We start from the raw sequence: 27,658 nt of genomic DNA on the forward strand, positions 1-27,658 counted from the left end.
ACACCTAAACTTCAGTACAATATGAAACTTGATTCTTAAAACTTTATACACACAAAATATAAAATTACTTTTCTAGGATGGGGTAGGGGGAGAGGGATTCTCCTTCATGATACTTGGACTGAAAAACTAGTTTTCAGAGACTGCCACAAATATTATTCACAGTTTCTTGCTGTCAGGCTTTCTCAGCTACATCAACGTAGTACACAACAATACTGTTAAGTCCAATAACTACATCGGATGGACGTTCTCGGGAATAAGAGAAAACTAGTGACGAAAAATACCCGAAAGGCCGCCTCCTAACGACGTCTCGTTTTTTACAGGGTTGCAGTTTGTCTATGTTACACGTTAATGCGATCTCAAAAGAGCAGCAGGAGAAAGATTTTAAACCTTATCTCCCGTCCAAGTGATCCAAGTAACATAAGTATCCACTTACCAGAAATAACATGAGAAACAAGGCTTTTGTTACAAAGACAGCAGTGAACCACACCTTCCCACACCAAAATATGGTCAACCAGGGATTTTGGCCATGCAAACTGCTGGTCAGCAGAAAATTAAGCATGCTAATGGACAAACATTAATTCCAATCATATATTTAAAATGATCCCAAATACTACTAGTTAGCTACACTGAAAGCGTCTGTAAAAAATATGTAGTGAAAAACAAAATAAAATATTAGTGATCATTGCAGCACTTAGAGTGATACTAGTCTTACGTGATGAATCACCTCAGAGAAAATACATTAGATGGGACTTTGAAACAAAAAGTTAACATTAAAAGGTGCACCTGAATATTACAGACTAAATTTACAAAACCTACAATAAGGTAAAATATATATCTTTTGAATATTCAGCAGCTTTTTTTTAAATTTGTTTTTATTTTTTGAGAGGCTCATGAAATTTTAAAAAGGGACCACTAACTAATCTCAACCATGCTTCACAAAACAATAATGGCTATTTTATATTGCAGTTACCAATGTAATGCAATTAGTGCTTAAAAAATAATCTACACTTTTTTCTTTTTTTTCCTTTTTAAACAGAGACCTTTGGAGGAAATATGGTTGTTCAAAAGCTTCTCGAAAAAGAAAGATTACCTGAATATTAAGTTATCACAGATCAAGTGTTGTGTTTAAAAGCTTTGCAGACATGAGTATTACAATCTTCAGGTCTCAGGACATTTAAACTGAGAAAGTTACGTGTTTGGTTTGTTGTTGGTTTGTTGTTTTTTTGTTTTGTTTTGGTTTTTTTTTGTTTTTTGTTTTTTTTAAAATCCACTTTCTAACCAAAGCAAATAAAGAGTACTCAACTTCTCACTATCTATTTACAATTCTTAGCCTACAGTCTGAAATGACAAGACAAATTCTCTTTTAAAACTGCAGCATTAAAGGGTAGGCACACCATTCTTCTGCTGCACGATTGTCACCCACTTAAACATACAGATACAAAATATTTAGGTGAGTAAAATGAGCACTCCACATACACTACAGTGACAAGTTTTATAAAACTCAACTCATGTTGCTTAAATAAAGACAACTGCAAAAGGTTAAACCTCTCTGAACAGTAAAACTGCGTTACTTTTTTTAAAAAAAAAAACAAACAAACTTGCAGCAAACTTTCTACCATAACCTCCAACAGCAGATGAAACCACACGTTTAACTGCGCCTTTATTGCAATCACCAGCTAAACTGGAACGTATTGCAGAGTTTATATACTGCTACTGAGCTTAAACTGCTTTAAATGCCAAGATGACAACTAGAGAGCTACGAGGAACCAGGATTTTGAGTACTAAAATATATAAAGTAAACAAAACCAAAAGTATACTCCGGGCCAAATGCCCAGTCTGTTTCAAGAATGAGCAGTGCATATTTAGAACGACAGCAATGGTGTGCCTAACCTTTGAAAATATGAAGTTGCTGGGGAGAGGAAGAGGCTAATAGGATCAACTGTTCCAGAAGTCATTCAGCATCCCTAGGGCTATCTAAGCCACCCTCCTATGAACTTTGAGAAACCACTTGCAATCACCGACATCACTTAATGCTTTCACACAAAACTCCAATGCTTCTTTTGGTTGTGCAAGTGGGAAAAAAAATGGTAATTCTATCTACCTTTTGCACAGACTAAGACCAAATTGTTTCTACCTGAAGAACAAGCAATTCCGATTTGGTCATACTGTGGTAAGTCCAGTAAGCTCCACCTAGTCACTGACCACTCCCGCAGAAAGTATCAATGATAAAAGTTCTGTACAAAACTTATCCTGGATCTCCATATAATGATACCGTATCATCATATTGAAAAAACTGGATTTGTGGTTTACGGAGTGCTTTTACGGTGTTTAAATGCTTATTCTAGCATGTGCTAAACCACTATCAAAACAGATTAAATAAAAACAACAACAAAAAAGCAGGACTTAGATTAATTCCTGCTACTGGCAACTGTAATATTTAAAAAGGAAACACCCATTCATTGAGTGTTCGACCCTGACAGTATTACAGATAGATATGATGCTGAGCCTGAATTAGATCAGGCTACCAGTGTTTTACTTCTTCCCTGAACATTAACAAGCTCCTTCACTAATGTGGATATTTGGGCAGACTACTGAGGTTGCAATGTTTGAGATTACTGTTTCGTGGGCTTTTTATTTTTTTTCTTTTTTTTCTTTTTTTTTGCAATATCACAGTAGTTTGTTACACAAATCCCCCTTCCCCAGATTAGAGTCATTTAAACTAGTTGTTGGAACCACATAGTTTAGTAAACTCAGAATCAAGTCTGTAAAAAGCATAAAGGTCACAAAGAACCATAGTTCTGTTATAATGAGGCATACCCTAATACATCATTTAGTGTACCCTGACTGCTCCTAACTGTGAGAAGCTTGTCTTCCGTGAGATAAGGCTACATCCTCGAGCAGGTGAGTCTAAATATCACCCTTCAAAAATATCAAGCAAAATTACAGCGAAGGTAGTGTTACAAATAATTAACTGACATATTCTGAAGGTAGTGTATTTAAGTTTTCCCTCCCCTCCCCTCCGGGTGAGCACTAAGCAGACAGTGAATGGTAAGTATGCTTAATTTAGAAAGAAAATAGTGGACAGCCTAATTAGACCCAATTGATTACTCATCTAACAAACAAATCTGAGTTCAAGAGGTACCATTCCTAAACAACTTGATTTAGTTTAGATCTTTCAATCAACTGGATCAAAGAAAGGGAGGGGAAAAAAGATTTCTGAAACATTTTGAAGAATGACAGTCTGATTCTCATTCAAAAAAAAAAAAAGCCTGGTTTTAAGAGAGTATCAGTTTAGCAAAGTGGACTTATTTCTATCAAGGCAGACATGAAAAATCCAACACCATAAGTTCAGGCAGGCTCTACAGGCAAGATGTCCACTTCCACAGATCTGCATTCTTTGTGAGGTAACTCAACTCTCTATTACAGAGAAACATGCAAAAGAGGGAAAAAAAAAAAAAAAAGGGGGGGGGGGGTAGTGGGCAGGTGAAGGAGGGAAACTGCGCCATACCAGGCTAGAAAAATTTACAAACGTGACATTCAGAGCACACCTTTCACCTATGTCCACACAAGTCTATGCTAAACTGCAAAGGAAAGAGCATTGCAGGAGAATCAGGTGCGCTCAGTGGTGGCTGAACTATGCAGTAGTGCTCACCCAGTTTGCAAAGTAATTGGCACTCTACAACATCCCTACTCGTCTTTCAATTCATTTGCACTTTGTGCTGCTTCTCCCTGGGGATCTAATTCAATCTTTACTGAAACATCCTGCCCCTCCGACCTCATTAATTTCATTTTTTTCTTTGGAGGGTTTTTCAAAGTGCCCAGCCTCTCTTTAACTTTGTACTCCAGTGTACTGTGGGGGATCCCATAAATACTCTGAGCTTTGGAAACGCTCATTTTCCCGCTCATAACCACAGAAATTGCTTCCTCCAGTATCTCGCTGTTGTACTGTCTGTATCTCCCTCTTTTCTTCCTAGGTTGCTTGGAGCCAGGATCTCCCTCTTGATCTGAGGTGGGATATGGCTGTCCAGAGGTAGACTGCTCAGCATCTGAGCCCCAGGAATCTGGTCCAGCATCCAGCAAACTTCTCCTGTTTTGTTTTGGAAGGATAGCCCTTAACTTTTTGCTAAGCGCGCTCTCCGTTTGTGAACCCATTACCAAAGAGCTATAGCTGTACTGGTCACCAGAGCGGGACTCCCATGAAAGGTCCATGCCTCGAACTTGTGGTATCTTTAAATCCACAGGAGACGAATGGCTCACGTCCTTTTTCCCATCCTGTTTAGTTTGAAGTGCCATTTTTTGAAAGGCAGAGTTTTCTGTAAGAAAAGGAAGGTCACTGATGTTGCTGAGTGCACCATTTCCCCTGAATTTCATGCGGCTGAAATTGAATTCGTAGTGTGGTTTTGCCCAAGAAGCCTCCCTGGATAATATTAAGTGCTGTCCATGATTCTGTAGTCCAGATGGCCCATGGCTGGCAGCTGTAGAAAACTGGTTTCTGCTCAGCAGTTCTTCACTAATCTGGAGTGATCGAGCCAGCGGTACTTTAAGAGATGTGGAATGGCCATAACCTTCCCTGGTTCCATCCTGCAAGCTTCTTGGAGGTACCCCATCACCACTCTGTAGTCCCTCCGGATGGTGCTGGCTGGGTCTCCCAGGTCGCCTAATTGGATGGAAGGAAACTGATGTGAGCAGGACTTGCACAGGTAGGGAGGGATGGGTGAGGGGGCCACTCCTTTATTAGAAGGCCTTGCTTGGGTAACATCACTTTTTGTGTTATTTATTTTTCTCTAAATTTTTTTTTTTTAATTTTAAATTTTTTTTTTTTTTTTTAAGTCTCAGCATCAGTCAGTTTTAAAACTTGTTCACAAAAAAAAGAGAAGCTTTTTGGGCAAAGAAAAATGAAACCTGTTGGCTGGTCTCTGGCTGGGTTCACAAATTCTCGGAGTAGAAAAGACTTCGCGCAAGCGTCTGAAAATAGCACCTTAATTACAAAGTAGTAATCAATCTCCATGGATCTACACACAACTGTGTTACTGGTGTGACGTTACCACTAAACAAGTACAGTAATAAAAGAGTAAGCCAAAGTGCAACACATTCAACATGCAAATATGACTGCCACCTGCAGTATCTACACATAGGTGGAAACCTTGGATGATGTTCGCTTACATCGTATTGAACAATTGCTGATCAGGATGAAAAAGAAAAATGCTTAGCAGGCCTCAAAGGTATTTTGCTTGACTTTCATTAAGCACCAAATAGGAAAGCACTGCAGTACACTAGACTTACTAAATTACTCTCGTAACAACTAATTGCATATATACATGTCCCTGATTCTCATTTGACACATAGCATGGCTAGAAGATCTAAGTTCCAACTGTCATTCAGATCAAGGGTTAACAGCAGAAAAAGCGGTATGTATTTTACCATTTTCCTTTCGTCACAAGTGTTCTTTCTATGACACAAAGTACTGCTACTGCAGATAAACACGTGTCTTTCCGTAGTTTGCTTGCTTAGCCCCCTTGAGTAACTAAGTCACACTAGTTTCAAAATCCACCCCCAAAGTTTTCCATGTTCAACATACAGATTAACGAAGAGACTAGTAAGCGATTCTATTTTAATGCTCTGGGACACTATACTGGTGTAAAGCCCTCTAGCTGAGTCAGTGTTATTTAAGGATAGGATACGTACTGCTGAAAAGCTACATTATTCTTTTTAACATCACATTGGGATTAAAAAAAAAAAATCTTTAGAGAAAAGACATCCACTGAAAGGACTTGGCATGTAACATACGCAGTGCTCGATACATACGCTGCTAGCTTCTCTCCAGGATGCAATAGGTTATAGCTCAAGTGGGTAACAAGAGTCAACAAGGATTCAGAACAAAATCCTGAGAAATGAATGAAAGTTTGCTATTCCAGAGAACTCTCTCAAGCAACGTGTTCTCTGCCCCTTCTACAGCATGTATCAGCATCAGAATGCGCACCAGTGATTCTACGCCTAAATAAAGGTCATACTGGCAGCCAACTAGGCCAGAGGGTCACACCTGATTTAACTGATGCTAAACAGACCTCAGTCACCCTCATTTACCACACACCTGTACAAGTAACCACAGGTGCCAGTGTGCTGCATGCTCTCTTGACCACCAGGACAGTGCCAGATGCTGGCCCTGTCATCCCTGTGTGTTGGACTTTGGCCCTCACTCGATACACAAACAAGGGAACAAGCCATACACAGCCTCGGTGGCTTCTGCTGCCTTCCTAGGAAAATAAAGCTGGAAATAATCTGTCCAGAATTGAAAGAGAGGAGCTGGTGGGGAAGGTTTATGCTAAAGAATTGTGAAAAAGTATTAAGACTAATGTAAACAAGGATTGAAGTATTTTATTAATAGGAATATTAAATGGAAAAAGTAATCTTGAAGGGAGAAATCTGAGACAGTAATATTTTTGCAAAGAGAAATACAAAAGTTAAATCAGTTGTTAGCAGTACATGGGATTGGTGGGGGGTTGTTAGTTTAAAATTTCAAGTTTTTCAAAGGCTATTGTATAGCTAAATCCAACAATTTAATAGCAGTTTAAACCATATACTGTTTCTGTACTTACTAAAAAAATTACTTGTTCACAGTAGCTTCACGGTAAAATTCTCCCATCAACACCCAAAAATCCCTCTTACTCCCAGTCAGCCTCTCCAGTAAAATTAGCTCGTTCCTACCTAAGAGTAAAGGGTTTCTAAATGTATGCAAACAGTGACCATTAGAAATACAAAACCTAAAAGGAATTTTTTGATATAACATTCTTTCACACCTTGAACTAATTAAGGCAAGAGTATTACACCACATCTTTTATATTTAAAAAAAAACAAACAAACTTGTTCAGTGCTGCAGTACAATTGCAAATCCAAAAAGCCGTATTTAAAGTCTTCTGAACTACCAGACTCCCCCCTTGCCTTTTCTAAGTTGTGGTTTATGGCAGGAAATATTAACAAAGAGCACGCAGTGACTTCAATCTAATTCAGCTTGGATGATCACCCACATTATTGCTACCTCTAAAATAAACTTTCCTGTTAGCTAACTTTCCCCTAAGTGAAATGAAATCTAAGTTATATTTAACTGAACTTGCATCTCCACGGCCATCACTTATCACTAAAACCAAGAAGCAGGTAATGGAAAGATCTTTGGCTAAGTACTAAATTGGCCAAAATAACAGGTATCAGAGTTCTTAACTGCAAGTTAAACCTGTCTCAGTTTGCAACAACTCTTATCTGGCAGGTGGGGTGAAGGTTATTTGCCAAAGGTACAAGCTGAAAAAACACATTACTCCCAAGGGTTAACACCAGAAGTAAGTTAAAATTAACAGGACATAAGCAGACATTTTTAGTAAAAAACAGGTTTAGAACGTCATAGTAAGTTGCTTTCTCTTACCCATTTCCTGGAGTACTGGAGCACCCTGGAGAATGACTCAGAGAGGTGCTGCCGGCACAAGGACTCTTCTTAGTGGATAAATCAAGCACACCGTCTGTAGAGACAAAAGAATGACTTCAGTGTTTGAAGCAGCAGGATCAGCCACGTTGTCCCTTGACAAAACAAGGCTCTTGGGCTAAAGTCGTATTTAGCACACAGCATTTTCTATTTTATTTTATTTTTAAATAAACTAAGGCTTGGATTTGTTTGCAATTTGTCTTACAAGTTACTTCAACTTAGTCCTCAGCAGTGGCAACAAAATTTGGCAAAATTAAAAGTGCATCTGTCACAAGAGCCAGAGAATAAAAGATGACCTACAAATGACAGTTCAGGATACAACAAAGCCCATTGCATAACTAACTCAGCAGGCCCAAAATGAGACAATCTTCAAATTCCTGAGACATTCCCTCCCTTAAAGGGGGGCTTTAAGCCAGTATTTTAATTTTTTTTTTAAATCCAAATCTCTGTAGGAAAATTCATTGAGAATTTCATACTGGAAACTCACTTTCAAATGAACACAAAGACACAAATGTGAGACTCCTCAACTGGCAGCTAGCTTCACCCTTTTTCCATGTCTCCAATAGGTCCCTACTGGCAAACCTGCTGCCTTTCCCCTCTCTGTTGTGCCGTTTTACTCCCTCTCTTCTTCCATATACCCAATTGTTTTTCCTGATAGACTGCTTCTTCCTTTCTCACTAATGGCACTTCCTCACACTCACCCATGGTCCTCTGCAAGCCCTTACGTAAACTCTGCATTTCTAGGCAACAGAAAAGGGAGCGCTTTTTGCTAGAAAAGCCTTGCTCCCACTGCACTGAAACAACTTGAAATTCTGGTCATTTAATAAGGGCAACATTGTCATAGAAGCAGCACAGCCATCTGAAATTCCTGGAAACTTTGAAACAAGGAATTTATGAGGCAAAGATAAATGAAACATGTTGGCAATGTAAGCTAGAGACATTTCAGAGCTCCTCGCTCGTTCCATCTACTCAAGTAAATACTGCCCAACACAAGAACAATGTAAGATGGCTTTCAGATTGCTTAAAGTTCTCATTTGACATATGGAGAAAAAACACGATAAACAGTGAACTAGAATTAACTCACGGAAAGCTGTTCCACCCACTGCATTTGGGAACACACCATAACCCAAACTTGAGCAAGCAGAGAATTCAGTCTTCCTTCTGAACACCAGTTATGCAGCCACAAGATACAGAGACTGGCTCAAGCAGCACCTCCTTTTCAAGAGGCTGTACTGAACAGCACAGGCTGTTGCCAGAGGCACTTGCATCCACGCTTCAAGGGTCATTACAACCTAGAAGTCTACCAGGGCAAGTAAGGCCAGCCTCATACCCCACGGAGAAGTCTACAACCAGCTGGGTTCCCCTCAGCCCACTAGAACAGAAATATAACAAAAAGCACCACCAGCAGTCTTTCATGACAGCCTCTTAAACCTCTCTTTAACAAGTCTGGCAAAACCTCTTCCCAATTACATTAATTGTAAATTGGAAAAAAAAAATTACATCAGCAAACAGATTACTGTATAAGTTAATATGCGCATGTTCTAATTCCATAACAAGTGTTATGAACATTACAAATTATCTTATAGCTTTTTTTGTTACATAGTAGATAAAGAACAGTTCACGTACATGCTTTCTTCTTCACCATAAAATCCTCTAATTAAAAAAAAAAACCAACCCCCCACGAAGCAAAACTGATTCTCTCCCTCTCAGCAAAAACCTTCACAATGAGAACAGTTTAACATTTAAACATACATGCAAAAGACACTTGTGAAATACATTTATAATAAAATCATCTAGAAACAAATGCCTATCAGCTAAATGTACAGGGCCTCACTTCAAGAAAGACACCATACAACTTTTCACTGCAGTCTGCTAACTGAAGCGTGGCGAGGACTTTCAGTAAAGGCTGTAAGTGCAATAAGTGTCCAGACACCCAAGCTGCATATTGTTGGACACACAAAATTAACCTTTTTACAAAAGGCTTCATAAACGTAAGTTCAAGGAATACAGGGATACCCACAATTCTGTACTAGCTAGCAAAAGGCTTTTTTTTTTTTAAAAAAAAAAAAGCACCTTTTCCACTTGAGGAGGGACAGCGATAGTATGAGTTCAGATACCAACACCTTTCTAAAGAAGGGTAAAGGGGCTAATTTTAATCCTATCAGTAGGATACACTTATGATAACCTCTATTCAACAGTTTAAGAAAAACATTCACACATTATAATCACTCACAGAATTTGCTTATTAAAAAAACAAACATTCTTGATGGAAAGCAAGGTTTTCAAATTAATACAAGCTCTGCAACACTGTTACGAGTGATTCAATCTGTGCTCTGCAGAACATGTCTATTTTTAAGGCAGAAAGACAAACATTTCTTCCAAATGCATAAACCTGGAAGTTTTGTACAGTTCGTGGGTATCATTTTTACAGCCTTCACAAAGCAATTTCTCAGACTTTTGAAGGACTGTTTTCACACTATGACCAGAAAGAAAATAAACCAGTCCTTCAGTCAGACTGCTACTGATCTTCAGAAAGGAGACAACGTTATGGCTTTTATGACCACGGGAACTTGTCTTATCAGCAAGCATACAGTCTATTTTGGCAGACTGTTTCTTGCAGCTCCCAGCAGGAACAGCACACTTGTCCCCCGAGTTTGAAGCATGTCCATCCCCTTTGCCCTTCTTCAGAAAAATCACTCAGGTCTATGGGCCTATATTCTTTCAAAAAGTCTCTTCTCTCCCAGCCACATCTAGCTAGTCATTATTTTACTGTAAAAACATCTACTGCTTTTTTCCACTTTACATTTTACGTAAGAGTGCAAACTTCTAATTGTCTGGTTTTGCAACAAGAATGCCATTAATGGATTGCCGTAGGATGCAAGACACTGAGAATGGTCCTACCTTGTTCACTAGGTTCTGACTGAGACTTTCTGACAGTAAGGTCCAGAGGTGAGTCTTGGTCAGCCATGAGAAGTTTGCTGAGCACAGGGTTCTGAGCAGTTGCAGCCGTGGGAGAGGAGGCGACCAGAGATGCTTTCAGCAGGCTTTGGTTCTTTGTGCTATTGGGCTGGCTGGAGTCCTGAGTAGAGCTATTTTTTGAGGTATATTCAGCAGCAAACTGTCGGATCATTCGCTGCATGATCTCACGGGCCACTAGGGGAATATTGGGGTCAGAGACCCTAGGACTGTCTGTAAATATTAGAGATTTTTTTTAAGGAAGCACTTTAATTAAAACAGCTTTCATATTAAGTCATTTTTTTAATTTAAAAAAAAAAAAAAATCTAGGGAAAAAAATGAAAGCCAAAGATAAAATAGTTTCTGTAGAAAATGAACTTTAGTCTTAGAATACCTGAACAAGAACAATTGGCGATTCTGGTATAAACTTCCCAAAATAACAGTTTCCTAAGAGAAATATGCAATCTCGTATTTTGTTTTCAAATATAGATATATTTGACCAGACCTTTAAGAGGTGTGGAAATGGAAAGGAGAGCTAGACCCATGAAGAAAAGTAGCAAGTAATGAAGCTCATTCCAAAAAAATTGAACAGGTTATTCAGTGGAAAAATGAAGTAACTTACCTGCAGCTACAGAAAGGGGAAGGGGAAACAGAGTTGCAGCAGTCCCCTATAGATTTACTGGGAAATAAAGCCCTATAGTTCTGATTCTTCAAAATAACTCACATGAAGATCAAACGTTCAAGTGTCTTCCATCCCATTCTGTCTATTCCTTTTGACATTTCTATCATTATAATCAATGCAGCACCAGGTATTACCCAAAGAGCATTCACATACAGAAAAAAAAAAGAGATGTGCCACATGAAAAGTAATTATCTTTCTAGAAGCTGCTAAATCTATTAGTAAGAAATGTGAAATGGAACAGGTAGAGATTCCAATTTATTTAGATGAAATCATGTATAAATACAAAGGTATTTGGGGATGTCGGCAACCCAAAAATATATTGGCAAAAATCACTATTTTATACCAGTAGTAATTTGGGACGTTAAAGCAAATCTGTGACTCCTAAATCACAGAAGCTAAGTCCTGCCACTTCACCTCAAACACTGCTTGTATTCTCTGGCCAAATTAGCTTGGAAAAAAAAACAAACAAACAAACAAAACACACCACCAAAAAAAACCAAACCAAAACTCCGCAACTCCAGAAATGGCTCAAAAGGTTTGATTTTCTATTTCTGAAGAAACATTCAGAGAAAATTGTGCAGTAGAAGACCAAACAAATCTTTAAAAGCAGCTCAAAACGGAACAATAATAAAGGGTTTACTTCCTCTTTAAGAAAAATTGCCCAGGTTGAAAGGTAATCTGTTGAGATTGAACTATTAGAAGCATTAGCAAAATCTTCTGTGGGACATTTCAGCATTAGATTTGCCTTTTATCACCATTTTTGACAAAAATGCATCAATCCAACAAACGAGCTTTAGAGTATCTGTAAAGGATGACTGACATGAAGGTTTGAGCATGTAGTTGCCCACAAACAAGAGAACAGCAGTAAGCAGCTTCTGTGTTTCTTGATGAAAAACCATACTGAGCTTTAAATACTTAATCAAGCCCAAATTCCTTCCTGTTAAGTACAGCTTTCTTATAGGAGTAGCTGTAAACTTCTGAGATGTTTATGTAAATACTTAATCATTTTCTTTTAAAATCTACAGGATGTTTTATTGTTGGATGAGACACTAGAGTTTTAAGAAATCACCAAGAGATAAGCCAAACTTAAATTTAGGTACATTTATATTCTCACTTTCTTCCCAAATGGTCCACAAGGACACAAGCCTGGAGAAGCATGGAGGCTTTTTTCTGCTGTGATGACATTTCTTCCATTTTCTAAGCTCTCTACTATAACCTGCTGAAGGACATGTGAAAGGCTCTAGGAAAGCCCAGAGGGACACAAACTGATGGCATGATCACACTGATGCCAACTATTTGGCATGTGCTTGTAGTGTATACAAGTGGGGCTGGCAGGAATGCAGAGCTCTATAGAGCCTATGTTTTTTGAAGAAGAATCATGCCTTCACTGTGCACCCATGTTCAGGTGTACAGTTCAGTCCAAATATTTCCAAATTCACTGAGAAAATACTATACATGCCTATCGCCATGCATCTTTGTAATCTGCAACTTCAAAGAATCAGCACAGAGTGACTACTAAGAGCTTCTAGTGCTGCTCAAGATAAACTCTCTAATTCAGGACACAAAACGCAATTTTCAACCAGAATGGTAGTTACCTAGCACATTAAAGGCTCCTTGTTTAATATAAGGCCTGAATACTAAGGATTAAAGCTGATCAAAAGCAAGTGCAAAGTATTTGCTGGTGCCTCTGCAGCATCACTTGAAATCAACCATATGTTTATTTTGACTCCAAGTGTCTAGGTTCTTTGAGGAAAAAAACCCTAAAATTAACTAAAGCACAGAGATTCTAGAGAAGTAAAATACAGCAAATATTTATCAGCTATAAATAGTCTAAAGCAGTACCTCTGAGCTTTAAAACCTTAATAGCTTTTGTGTATTTTATCTATACTGAAATCTTAGAAGGGCAGTATCAAACAAAAAAAGGTATGTTTTCATTAAACCATCGAAAAAAGGTCCTATCCTGCCACATGATAGAGGTAACGGACTAGGTGCTACCACTCTGCTTTCGCTGGAAAGTATGAATATTTGAAAGAAGCATTAATGAGCCACTGGCACAAAGCAGAGAGAAAGTACATAAGATTAATGGACAGTAAACCTGTTCAGAAAGTTTGCTGATCCTGCTAATGACCTATGCATGTTAAATGCATGAGTGTATGTCCTTGATGCGCAACAGGCATCTGTTCACAGAACATCTGCATTTTCTCTGATCTGCCCGCTACAAAATACCAGTCTTAAATGTTACTGGCAGTGAGGATGGAAAGAAAAAAAATAACTAATCGCTGGCATGAAATCAGGAGAGCCAAGCATCTCTGAGTAACGTAGGAATGTCAGAGTTCTGCTGTTCTTTGTGTCCTCTCTGGTATGAGACTGCCTGGGGATCTTATGGCAGTGGCATGAGTTAGAATAACCTTTCAAGCAATCTAAATACAGCCAAGCTTGACAACGATGCATTAAGATTCGGAACTGACTTCCTGCCAGGCTTCTTCCCCTCCCTAATTACTCTTGCACCAAGCACAGCTCTACCAGAGAAAGGAAAGCAAGAGTATACTAAAAAAATTCTCAAAGATTCTTAGACACCTGAAGTGATTTCATTATCTTCGTTCTGTGTATCTGACCATGGACAGAGTGTCAAACCCCCATCAGCATACTGCAATATCTGCCAATAGTTTTCTGACAATTAGGGAAGTATGCATTTCTAATAAGACACACACACAGAGGTCATACGTGAAAATTTAAGTTCAATGTTAAAGGGATGAATTCTTTAACAAAGAATTTGGAAGTTATGGAACTGCATTTTTTTTCTTCTCATTGGAAAAGTAATATGGAAAAAAGTATATTTTCTCTAGATTTTTGTTTTCTTAAATCCCCTCTGGATTTAAAGAGATATGGGATAAATGTAAAAGCAAAAGGAAACCTTAACCTTAAAAGAAAAAAAAACTGGAAAGGAAGACTTGGAATAAAAGCATTATCTGAACTATCAGTAGTAATGCAATAACTATCCTTCCTACCACCCTACATGCTTCTATGCTTTATGCAATACCTCATAATGTATAGTTTCTATTTATTCGAGTCATAAAAAAAAGGCCAACATACTGTTATCTACTTAAAACACCTTTAAATATTTTGGTCACTGGAAGGAAGGGCTGAGGACTGGCTACAGCAATTTCTAATTTGTTAAACTGAAGCCTCACATTGTCCCCCATCAGACAGGTTGGAATTACTGATTTGGCAGATTTTCTCACACATGGGTTACACTGATAAGTACAACGTACTTTCATTCAGGATGCATTTGGAAACAACCTCTGGATTCCCGTTTCTCAGATTGCTAGAAAACAGTGAAATGAGCTTTGTGCCTTCTTAAGAGCACAGTTTAACTGACATAACTCTCCAGAAGAGATTTACAGGATTTTCCAGCATTGAAATACTGTTATTGTTCTCAGCATATTCTACAGTACTGATTTTCCAATACTTTCGCTGATCACGTTTTGAATTCTCCATATTTACCCCTTAGCACTATTTCAAAAATATTTTATACTGTGGATTGCTGGGGGTGGGTAATCACTACAGACCACAGTGAGAAGACTGCTGACCTTTAGAAAAACTGCATTAGTACAGATTCCATTAAAATAAAAATAAATTTTAAAATAAATAAATAAATATATATATATATACACACACACACACTCACTGACACTTGTCCCTCCTTCCAAAGAGCCCACTCACCTGAACATTAGTTTCAGGGGAGCAGTTCTGCTGAGTCATTCCTCCAAAAGTGCAAAACACCAGTGTTCTGATGGAGAGGCTTGTTTTAGAGTTAAATAGGTTATACTCTCTTCCTCTGCCCCAAGCCCACACTGTTGTATTGCTACAGTATTTGAGCCAATTCTCACTCTTGATAAATTTATATATAAGACAACTAAAAAATATTGAACATACAACGACAACTTGAACGTCAGATCTTTGATACCTGCGTTACATGCAAAAAGACCAGAGAGAAATACCCTTTTCCCCCCGCCATTAAAACCAACCTTTTCTGTAAAAGACTGCATTGAGGAACTCTTCCGCTTGCCTTTCAAAACGAATGATTTTTGCTTGCTCTTGTCTAAGCAGAGCTTCTTGTCCAGCTTCCGAGGCTGGCTCATCCAGACTGACTAAGTGCTCCTGCAAAGATATTTAATATTTGTAAGATCTTCCTAACTTCAAAATTAATAAAGTTCCTTAGGCATTAAACATTGCACTAAATTCAAAACTTTGTTAGGTACTCAGCACAGAGTTGAATCTATTGACATCACAATTTGGTTTTTGACTGCTCCAGAACATCATACTTTGTCCTGTCTTCTTGCAGTAAATGCAGCAGAAGCCTGTAAGATTTGATAGCATTACGGGAAATAAGAGCCCACTATAAAGAAGAAGATTTAGATATTTTACATTTGGTCGCAAATCTCATATTTAGCACTTGTTCTTTGGCTATTACTTTTAGTTCCAAGAAATAACTGCTGAAGGCAAAACAGAAAGTTCTCCTTAATTTACACAGCGTTCATGCAAACTGAGCAACAAATCATCAAACATTAGCAAAAAAATGGTCCTTTTGCAAAAAGGCTCAGTAGTAGCTACTTTTAAGTGAAATAAACTTAAGTTAGCTGCTTACAACACCCTCAATGAATTAGAATTCATTCTCTTACAACTGAAAGCAGATGAGTTATCTCAAAAATACTTCAAAACAAGTGTTTTAACTAGGATAATTAAACTGTGTGAGATGCCACATAAATCACTCATTTTAAATACGACTCAAGAAACTAGAAGACAATGGTTACAAAAATATAAAATCTAAATGCTTGGATTCCACCCCCCCCAGACACACACCACTTTTCTCATTTCTTTCACTTTAATGCCTTGCTCCTGCTTAGGAAAACAATCTCTTTCCTGGCCCTCTCCCTCCACTTTATTTTAAGCAATATTAAAGTTACCTGTATTTACCTACTGCAGGAATGCATACACAACCACTCTTTGTGTTTAGGGAGTGTTTTGTTTTGTTAACCTTTACAAAGCATCAGTTACCATAATATCTAGGCTACCTCTGGGTTTTTGGCCTCTACTATACAAGTTGATTTCAGGTTCATATCCTCACAGGACTAGAAGGGAATGAAAGAACAGGCAATTCCTTTATAATTCACAAGAAATGAAAAGAATAAGTCATTCTTAAGTTTGTAGTGTCTCAACTTCAAGAGGTTTAATGAAGCAAGGTTACATAACCAGCCCACAGTAAATTAACAAACACAGCAGTCACATGAACTATGTGCAAAGGGTAATAATAAGAAACGCCGTGGACTCTGGCCTGAACAACATTGGCTCTCACCTTCAGATTTGTAACTTAACAGCTTCCAAAAGTTCTCTATCAAGAGTAAGAGGGGATACTATCTGACACAGAGTATAGAGACAAAGCAGTATTTTATGCTAAATCAAAAGATGAGGAGCATGTGATGACAGAGTTGACAGGTGAGTAAAACAACACATTTGCTGTGAAGGTAAGAGTATCCAGAAGTAAAGACCTCACAAAGTGATTGATGCCTTTTTCCATACCAGAGAGGTTCCAGGCTTGTTCTCAAACCTGCTGGCTCTCGTAGGAAAGATTAGCGCTTTTGAGATAGTCTTAAAGAATACAAATTTGAACTCATGGGTTAACTATAATAAAAGCGTTCACCTCTGTGCCAGGTAGTCCTGTACCAGTAACCAGTAGCAGTGCTCCCGCAGCTCACTGGCATTTTATGAACGCACCGAAAATGCAGCTGTACTTTTCTGATACTTAAAATATGTCACATATCTGTACAGGATTTCACAGTAAAAACGTGTGGAGAATGAGCCCATCATTTTTGTATGAGTTACTCTTGAGGTGAGACTTCACAGAACATACTTGCATTCTCTTGTTGAAACTGTGTTTCTGCATCTGACAAAGTTTAATGTAGGATCTGTCCTAGTTACTGACTGACAGCCATTCTGAGTCAAGCTCCGTTATCTTTTAGGCATTAACAGGACAATTGTAAACTCAGCTTATCAGTTTGTGTAAAAAGCAGACATTTGTGCAAATTAGCTAATAGCAGAAGTAATCTAGGCATACAGAAGTGTTGGAACAATCACTGGAATATCTAAGCATTTACAGACAAACTACTTTAAGTTTTACTTTAAAAGGAATCTCTGCAAGCTGAAGCACAGAGATTTGGCTAGATAAGATCCATTAGAGTTAATTAGCATCCTCTGGCTAAAGTCCCACAAGCCACTGCAAAAAACTTTCTTTTAATTTAAAGGACAAACAGAGAATTCAGAATTGAAGGAAACACTACCCCTTCAACCTGATCTGATTCTCTGCCCTGTGACAGACTATAGCTCTTCTGAAGAAGCCTAAAATACAAATAACCCTTGCCCAACACAATGCATTTCAAATCTTCCTAGTACTTTTTGCAACTAAGTCAATACACAGTAAGTACTAGCCTAGCAACTCTGTGAAAATAGAGTTCAGCAGCAACATGCCTCACCATAAACAAGTGTACTTTATATTATTCATATAGAGGTAATGTATAAAGAGTACAATTTAACCTACCTAGGCTAACTAAACTGTACATTTTCTACATAGAGAAGGAATGAAGAAAAAGGGACCAGCCAGAAAAAATCTCATAAGTGGAGTACACTGGTGAATGGCTGAATAAAGGATCATTTGATCTGCATTCAGGAAAAAGGAATAGCAAGGCAATGGCAGTGCTTAGTTCTTACCGCTCAAACTAAGCAGCCTGCACCTCTTCACATGTATGGTTTTTATCAATGCCCATGCTAAGACATAAAAATGTAAAGAAATACAGTTATATAAAAGAGTCAGATTTAACCTTGTGCATAGAAAAAAAATTCAGCTATTTTCTGGCATCTGCAGTACAGCACTGACTAAACAAGACAAAATATACTGGAGAGATTTGTTTATTGCATTTTTTTATTATTTTCTTATCAATCGTGTCACAATTGTTCGAGCAGTCTTCGCAGCTGGTTCACTCCTAGAAGGAAACTTCAAGTTTCCACAGTAAATATTTGATTGTGATTGCTATTCAAAGTTCACTTCCAAAAGTAGGGGGGTTTTGTTTGGTTTGGGGGTGTGTGTTTGGTTGGTTGGTTTGGGTTTTTTGTTTGGGTGGTTTTTGTCTGTGTTTTGTTTTTTACATTTTCCACCATTTCTTCCCAATAACCATTATTTGGATCCACTATCTTCAGGCTTATTCTCTCACTCTACAGTCCCAAATTACATCAAAGTTTTCAGTACCAACATGCAGGTAGTAGGAAGAAGAAAAACCTATTAATATTTAGATAGCATTGTTATTGGTTACAAATACCCTGGAAAAAACCCAACCGTTACTTTTACATATTATTTATAACACAGCATTCATTCTATTCTCTTTGTGCTTCTCTTCAAGTGGGAACCATGCCCCAGAACATCCCTGGAATCCCATCAGTGAACATGCAGTACCAGTATATTGAAGAATAATGCTTCAGGAAAAAAGATACTTGGAGTGGTTTGCACATGCTCCCAAAGGGCTAAAGCTCTTTTTGTATGTTAAGATACACAGCATAACTATATAATCAAGTCAAAGAGCCTTAGAAACACAGGGCCCAGATTTTCAAAATGCAAGGTCAATGCATGACCTTGACAGACCACCTAATCGTGGACAGCCCAGCCTCGTCAGTGCTAGTGCTGGATCCTCACTGAGACCCTCCTTCTAGGAAATGTCGATACAGCAATTCTAAACGCCCAACTGCTGGCACAAAGAGAAAGGTACAATGCAGGCTTTTTTTGTATAGATATGGCAACAGCAGCTGCATGTTTAAGCCACAGGCCACACGCAGATGGAGCGGGAAGCACCTACAAGCTAGAATAGTATGAGATAATTCCTACCCATCTTTGTGGAGGAAACAGAGGGAAGGCTTCCCACAGACCACCTGTGGCTGACCGGCCAACCCCATGGACCCTAGGGATACAATCTAGCCTCCCACCCCAAGGCAAGATAGGAACAGTAAGACAGGAATGTTTCAGCATCCCTAGGTTGTCTTGTCCAACACTTAATTTTTTCTTAAGACTGCAGAGTCTTTTTAAGTCTTAGCCAGTGCAAACGAGAATAATCTACTATTTCCTGTAGACAAGCCTTAAGGGCACCAGAGATTGTCTTCTTTCCTTCTCTTCCTTCTACATTCAAGACCAAGTCATTCTTGTTGCTTTCATTTCAATGCTATTCAGTTTGTTTACATCTCTCAAAATGCTACACCCAGCTGAGGCTTCACCAGGTAAGAGAAGAATTTAGGTAAGAGAAGAATTTCCTCTCCAGGTATTAAGACAAATGCTTCTCTGGATATATCCCCCAAAATAGATCAGTACTTTTACAATGCAATGACTTCTCAGACATCTATAATTTGTGACTTGATAAAGCAAGTCTGTCTGTCCTGTTTCTCAAATTTATCAAGATCATTTTCAGTTCTGAGCACACCATTTAAAGCATCTAGAACTGTTCCCAGTTTGGCATCAACTAAAACTTCAGATGGTTTAGTTTTAAGATGCCCTTCACTTACTGAACATACATACTTTTATAGTAAGAAACAGTATTATTTCCTTATTAAGCAAAACGACTGATGTTAAATTTATCAAATTCAAAACAACTTTGACTGATTCATAGCTACTGAATATAATTTATTATCTATAGGGGAGGGGAGAAAAAAAATCAGTGGAAATACAATATGCTTACTTTCATATTTATGCACACGCGAAACTAACTCCACGTTACTACTAAACAGAGCTGGAGATTATCCCAAACAGCCTCTTCAGGTTCTAGCCTCCATATAAAATTATTTTAAAACCACCCAATACAAAATTGACAGTCTAAATGATTGAGGGTTTTTTTTAAGTGACGAAATCCATTAAAAATGTTTTAAAGCATCTTCCAGCACACTGAGGATCTCTGTATACAGTTTAAATACATTCTAAAGCCATCAAAAATTGTAAGAGTTCCACAACTTCAACTCATTTTCAGATACTTCCTTTGCCGTCTTCAATTATTCTACGAGTTAATGCTTTAAATGATAGTGGTAGCTTCTCTTCAGAATTATTCAGACACTTACCACAGTTTACTTCTTATTGTTTATGTTCCTCCATAGTGAAAGGACACCAGATTCAGAGGCTGTTATTTTGATTAACCATAATCAAGTAATAGCATATTATCCTTCAGATGTTTGTGTAAAGCAATTACAAGCTTTTAAAAATATCCAAATCATATCAGAGTAACTTTGAATTTTAGAATTACTCCTTTACATGCGCTACCCTACCACACTTCTTCACAACTGCAAGAATTGTTAGAGGGCCTTACACTGAAGCCCAGGTACATTACGGTACTTTGAAGACCAGACTCAACGTTCTGCCATCAACAGCATGAGACTCCAAAATATGCTCCTAGAAGTCATTTTCTCTCTTGCTATTTTTGTAACTTAAATATATCTATAAAACAGTTAATGTGCTTAGGAGTATTATCCTTCTTGTTCTGCTCTCACCAACTAATGAGATTAGTCATGTCCCCCCACTTTTTTTTTTAATACATATGAATTGCTTTATGTAGCTTTAGACGACTGTTTTCTTTTCCAAATGAATATATTCAACTGAATTCTCTTTAAGGATTCTTTTCCCAGTTTCCCCTCTTATTACTGGTGCTTTCTTCTGACATTACCTATCTGCATCAAGTTCAATTTGTCTGAATTGATGGGTCTTCTCTGTACCACAACCTTTTAGAAGGAAAAATTTCATTAAAAAAACCAAACCAACAAACAACAAAAACCCAACCACCTTGCAAACTGTACTATCTTAAGTCTTCCCTATGAAGGATAAAGCCCACAAGGAATTGAGAATTACCACATCTGCAGATTATCCAAATGAGAATTCACCAGGTTTGGTCCCATAGAACTTGATCTACTTCCTCTCACTATGAGTGTGCAGCTAGAGCTCCTAACTCTGTCTTTGTCTTTCACACCCATCAATATACCCATGCATTTCTGCACACAGACACCTATGTTAATAACATGGTAGCAGCTCCTTAGATAACAAGTTATTCTCTCTGATCATACCATACTGAAACAATTGTGTATTCTGCATTATATGATGGAAGAAAAAAAATTCAGTTTCTAAAAGCTTTACATTATTGCACATAATCCTTTGGATTTGGGCAAAAATATGCCTAGGAAGATTTTAGCTCCCTACTTTGTCTGTATTTTATTATCCCTTTCAAATGAAAACACTTAAGTCCATCTCTCTATCAAAAACTATCTTGTATTTTGACTGCCAAAAAGTCCATGCATTTGCTCAATATTTGCAAGTAGAACTACTGCTACAAATACGTTAATCTTTTCAGAATACTTCAGCAGATGGTTCTTCATCCTTTGAAGAATGCATGTAATTGAATTTGATTGCTTGTAAAAGCAAGAACCAACATCACTGAAATGGGTGGGAGAGCAAGCATAGTTTTTTCTCCCTTAAGCAGCTTTGCCAATAAGGTAATATTGGCTTCCAATACTCATCCTGTAGTCCAGAACTCAGTTCTCCTTGAGCACAACTACTGGTCTTCTAAGTTACAGGTAATTCTTAACGGCAAATAAAATCCAGAAAAAAACCCTTGATTTTTATCGGTTTTGAACTTGTCAGATCAGGTACCTACACGTCACTTAAAGATGAAAATCAAGTATGCTGATTAATTATTCAGTGAGTCCAAAAGGAGGTATTGGTAGAGATGTACTCATTGAAAAAAAGGCCAGCCACAGCGACACACTGTTGTAATATGTGGCTTGAGGCTATCTTGCTCCCAGCTACAATGTCAATTACACACTTTTAATTCTGTAACTCACCAGTATGCAAGCACAAACCCAAATCATCCCATCCCACCCAGTTCTTTTCCTAAAGAGGAAATAGGATGCACATCAACAATAAAAAAAGCAGAATAGAGGATGTGGCCCAGAAAGCACAACTGCTACCACATTATGTACAGGAACAGACAAGTTTTAGCAGTTACAGAAGACTGAGCCTGCAACTCCTTAAAAAGAAGAGTTAAAAGATATCATTACAGATGCTGAATGGAAGATATTTCAAATAAATTAGTACCATTTCTAACTTAGTTCAGTCCATCAGCTGAAGACTGTCCATCATTTAGCTAAATACCAAATGAAGTTACAAACTTTTTTGTAACAATTGAGTCTGATGTTTTAATTCAAATTATGATGTTAAATCCATACAATCTGAGGGCTCCCATAAAAAAGTAATATTTAACTCTGTATTGTGAGCTAATGACATCAGCAATGGCCTGCAGTGCAGCAATTTGGCATACCCACAGAGGAAAGGAAGCACTCCCACCCTGCCATCTCTCTCAACTGACATACAAGAACTCACTAGGTCTAAAAGGAGCCATATTCTTCCCTCAAAAACAACCCAAAACAACCCAAAACAACCCAAAACAACCCAAAACAACCCAAAACAACCCAAAACAACCCAAAACAACCCAAAACAACCCAAAACAACCCAAAACAACCCAAAACAACCCAAAACAACCCAAAACAACCCAAAACAACCCAAAACAACCCAAAACAACCCAAAACAACCCAAAACAACCCAAAACAACCCAAAACAACCCAAAACAACCCAAAACAACCCAAAACAACCCAAAACAACCCAAAACAACCCAAAACAACCCAAAACAACCCAAAACAACCCAAAACAACCCAAAACAACCCAAAACAACCCAAAACAACCCAAAACAACCCAAAACAACCCAAAACAACCCAAAACAACCCAAAACAACCCAAAACAACCCAAAACAACCCAAAACAACCCAAAACAACCCAAAACAACCCAAAACAACCCAAAACAACCCAAACACAAAACCCAACGAAAAAAAACCAAACACAACAGAACTGATATAAAGGCTGTAGGGCAGGAAGGAAAAAAAAAAAAAACAAACCACAAACCCTAAAAAAATCCTACATACTCCAAAGAAGCCCCATGCCAAGCATGAGGAGCATCACCAGGATTAACAGAGGAGTCACAAGTCTGACTTGAATGGACTGGTTCACCCTCCTTCCCCACTCCCCCAAACAGCCAGTGATCCCTGGCCATGCAGCAAACAAGCATGTGTACAAAGCTCTCTATGCTGTCCCTGTCTATCAATCAGCTGTAAGAGAAATGGTTTAAACAGGTATTTTTGGCTACTGAAATGTAAAGTGACAGAAATTCTTTGGATTTTATTTATAAAAATCATTCTACCCAAGCCCATAGTGGCTGACTGACACTACCACAGCCTTTCTGAACTCCCATTTCTCTCTAGCTTGCTCAGAACTTACAACCTTCCCCTTCACTTAGTGCCTTTGCCCAGCGATGCTGCACACCCCTGCTGTGTTCTGTGTCAATCTGTACACAATCCTAAAATCTCCTTAGACCCCTGATGCCAAAACACCACAGAGCACACCAGGTGTGACCACATCTGTATCTTTTCTTTCACCCATTTAAAAGCCATCACACAGTACAATGTGAAATTACATGAGGAACCTTAACGTAAATGATAACTACCACTAGCATAAGGAATACATCGCCATTTTTTCAGTGATACTCACAATCATAGGCTACACTTCACTATGCAAAACTAGAAAGAAAAGTCTAGCAAAGTACATGAAAATATAAATAGTCATATCTCAGGTTGTGTAGAAGCTTGAAAAGGACAAGACGACCATGCTAATCATCACATTATATGGTGGACACGTTCTCTTAGTTTTTGTCTTCACCTAACAATCTCCAATTTTCAGGACCTGTATTTTAGTTATTGTGGACCTATGAGGACGATTGAGATGTAAACAGTCTTTTTTGAAGATCTACCCATACGTTGTTAGATTCCCCCAGACTACGACCAGTCTCTGACCACACCACAAAACTGATTTCTGAATCAATTCAATGGCTTAACTAGAACTGTGCTAAACACAGAATTTTGTCTTTTTATGAGATGACATAAGTCAAACAAGACAAAACTCCTTACAGCACAAGCGTACATGCAGCTTACCTGCTGTCAGTCTCAATGACAGAAAGTATTAAGCCTTATATCTGTTCTAAAAGCAAGCATTCCTAACCTTCCTCCCCATGCCTTAACAAAAACTTTCAAAACAAAAACAAGCATGAACTGGCAACATGGCAAATATCAGTGTAAACAAGATACCTCCTTTATGGACAAGCCATGCAGCCATACATGTTAGCTGCTGCAGAGGGAAGGGTGCTTTTGTTTCACTTCTAAGTTGACAGAAATCCACTCTGTACGTTATTTTACATTGTGCAGGAAGAAGTAGTAGTAAAGAGTTCCAGCAAATGAAGTTTTGCCAAGGCAGACGAGCCTTCCTTCCTATGCTATAGAACAATCATTATTTCAACACATGGGATGAGCACAATCACATATAGCACTATAGCTATATATGAAATAAAGGCTACTATCTCGTTAAGAAAACAAACTGCAAGTTTATTAGGCTCTGACTTGGTTATAAACAAGCACAGTACAAAATCTACCATACATATGAGCCCTTCAATAAAAGGATATGGCCCACAGGGAAAGAGATTCCAAGATACAGAACAAGACTCTAGGCTGTTAAAATGGACCACATTTCCATACTGAAGATAAGCCCAGCATCTGACTGTAGTAAACATGCACAAGCCAAAGCCTGGCTCCCTTGGGAAGGGTTACATGATCCCAACAAGATCTCTTACAAAGAACTAAAAAAAACCCAAACAAACAAAAAACACCAAACAGAAAGAGCCACTACACAGAAAAAAAAATCTGCATCACATACTACAAAGAAAAAGTTGCTGAGAAGAAGCAAGTGTCTTCATTAACTTGTATTATTTTAATTCAGAAAGCCTTTTTCTGAAAGAGGGGAAAAGGGGCAGGAGGTTGCCGATTTTCTACGCTCAGTTAACTAGAAGCAGCAAACTCCCTCCCTTTGTCCCTCTGCTACAACTACTAGCTTCACACATCTGCATTGTTACCTTCACTTTTTCTCTTCTCAGGCAGCAGAAAAGACAATTTTCATCAAAAGACCAATCAGAAACACCTTCAGGCTCACAGTCTGTAAATCAGAGGAATAGCAAATTACTTCATATTCAAAAATCACGACACAACTGGAGCCAAAAGAGAAATGCCGAATTAAATACCTGTTTCACAACATTCTTGCCTGCATGCTGAGGATGCAGGCTTCATTTCGGCCATTTTTCTAAATCCCCAGATTACCAAACTGTATACATTTTATCTGTGCACAACAAATCTGTTTTTCCGAGCACTGCCAAATACACTCCCAGCTACATAAAGATGAACGCACACTCATTAGTAATTTTAGCCAATATGAAACTAACTGTGAGCGCTGCCTGGGGGAGGGGGAAAAAAAAGCACAAATCACCACGGTAACACACATTTTCTAGAGGCAGAGCTGGGGCTGCTTCTGTCATTAGAAATGAAGAACAAGATACAAACATAGAGATTGAATACCTTTAAACAAACTGAGATCTTTTAATAATCCAGGTCCAAAGAGGCCTTCTAGAATACTTTCAAACCCTAAAAGCAAATAAAACAATTGTTAGCTTTCTAGATTAAGTACGTCACTACAAGAATATTCACAATAGCAGTTCTATATTTATCTGTTCCAAGAACAGAGCTCAATGTGTTTTCTCTAAGTATTACAAGATGCACAGGTCAATTGTGATGACTACACTACTGACAAATCATAGCACAATCTAGAGTCCACCGACTCCTGTACTTTTGTAAATAGCTAGGTTAAAAACAAAGAACATTACGACATTGAAATAAACCATTTTGAAAAGAAAATAGGAAGTTGTAGGTTCTACAATGTGACCAGGTAATTTCTGTACAACAAAAATTCTCTCGCTTAAGCCTCTGAACCAAAATAAGGGATGTTTTTCCCAATTAAAAAAATACATTCTTCCATCTGAGTCGCATTCAGTTACTTTTCTGAATTTCAGCAAACATTAGGATCAGTGTTTCCTGAAGAGTTACAGGTTTGAAGAGAGAAAATTCAAAGGAAAGGGATTCAGCAGTGCCATGCCACTAAGGAACCAAATTCCAATCACAGATCCACATCTAAGACACACAGTCCGATTTACTTCAATGCCATGATTTATGCCCCACTTAAAATAAATCTAACCAATTTTACTTTATTCCAAAAGAGAAAAAACCTCTGCCGAAATTACTGCCATTATTTGGAAATGTTAAATCAATATTGCACTAAACCCCTGCTAGCAGTAAAATCTACACAGCCATTAACTACCCAATACTGTGAGAAGACAGGTTAGCAGAAAGAATATGAAAAGTACAAAGACTGCTTTAAGTGGGACAGAAAAATTCCACCTGCTTATAAAAATGTATTCCCAATATGACCATAAAACTCAAGACTACAGCTTACTGTATTTTTTTCCCCCATTAATACTTTTGCTTTGTAGGTTTAATAATGGTTTGTATATAGCTAGCAGCAGCTTCTCCTACTTGCCTGAATCTTTGAGAGGCAGAAGAAGAAATGAAGAAAAAATTTTAAGGCACAAAAATATGGTTTTAAGTTTAGAGAAACTTGCATGGGTGAATCTAGAACAGATAAACTCTGTGAAATAGTCATTTTAAGAAACCAGACGAAATCTAAATGATCACATGCTATCAAGGAAATCGGTTATTACATTGCAAAAGAGCAATAATTCTAAAATAACTCTGACTTTATACAGATCTAATATCAAAGTTATCTTTTGGACAGCAGTCTTCAAAAGGAAAGGACAAGCAGCGTTACATCCCTCTGGGTGTCAGCACAAGTGCCAGTGCACTAACATCTTCAGATATCAGATGCAGGACCCTACAGAATTTGCAGTCTGCAACATGACTTAGATGGCCAGAGCATTGCCAGTGTACACCACCATCCTTGACCTAACGCCTATCAGAGGCTGACACTAAAAATCTAAGCTCAGAAAGGACCGAGCGGAGAACACAAAAAAAACCTAAGGTGAAAGAGTTACGGTGGAATAACAGTCAAGAGTAAAGAGAAATAGGGAAGAGATCAGAAAACAAGGTGGAAGAGGAGAAACTGGAAAAACATCCCATTTGAACAGCACCTTGTCAGGCAGAGAAGTAGCACTGCCTCCAAAAAAAGCCAATTCAGGCTTCAGGAAGTGGCAGGAACAGTGGGAAAGGGCCGACCAACCTGACCTACAAGAAAAATAAGAGAATCAGGCTATTGACCCATAGGTTTATAACATTGACTCTTTTATGGGTAGTGACCCCTCAGAATTTGTATCTGAAATGAAACCTTAAGAAAACAGCTAACTAACTGCATTCTTTATCTTTTTGTTTAAAAAATTGTAGTTTTTTATATATATTAAAAAAAAAAAAATCAAAAGACCTCAGAAATTTTACTCAAACTCACCACTCTTAAAATAGTAACTGCCAATGACTCATGCCCCACAGTTT

General features: G+C 38.1%; 1 protein-coding gene across 1 annotated transcript; it reads right to left on the reverse strand.

Moving 5' to 3' along the window:
* Positions 1 to 3,631: 3,631 nt before the first annotated feature.
* LOC137662945 (ligand-dependent corepressor) lies at positions 3,632 to 27,352 on the reverse strand. The gene is made up of 7 exons (XM_068399707.1): positions 27,304 to 27,352; positions 25,682 to 25,747; positions 25,186 to 25,265; positions 15,137 to 15,269; positions 10,373 to 10,660; positions 7,415 to 7,508; positions 3,632 to 4,657 (listed from the first exon to the last, which is right to left on the reverse strand). The coding sequence occupies exons 5-7, from the start codon at positions 10,608 to 10,610 to the stop codon at positions 3,688 to 3,690; spliced, it is 1,302 nt and encodes a 433-aa protein (XP_068255808.1). The 5' UTR covers positions 10,611 to 10,660; positions 15,137 to 15,269; positions 25,186 to 25,265; positions 25,682 to 25,747; positions 27,304 to 27,352; the 3' UTR covers positions 3,632 to 3,687.
* Between the last annotated feature and the right edge of the window lie 306 nt (positions 27,353 to 27,658).

The sequence above is a fragment of the Nyctibius grandis genome, chromosome 4 (assembly GCF_013368605.1).
Source record: "Nyctibius grandis isolate bNycGra1 chromosome 4, bNycGra1.pri, whole genome shotgun sequence".
NCBI classification, from domain to species: Eukaryota; Metazoa; Chordata; class Aves; order Nyctibiiformes; family Nyctibiidae; genus Nyctibius; species Nyctibius grandis.

Excerpts from the sequence above, each read along its gene's own strand:
- LOC137662945 (XM_068399707.1), bottom strand. The coding sequence starts at position 10,610 with ATGCAGCGAATGATCCGACAGTTTGCTGCTGAATATACCTCAAAAAAT. Across the intron at positions 7,509-10,372 it reads GTCAGAACCTAGTGAACAAG|ACGGTGTGCTTGATTTATCC; the intron begins GTAGGACCATTC and ends TTGTCTCTACAG. Across the intron at positions 4,658-7,414 it reads TCCAGTACTCCAGGAAATGG|GCGACCTGGGAGACCCAGCC; the intron begins GTAAGAGAAAGC and ends CCATCCAATTAG.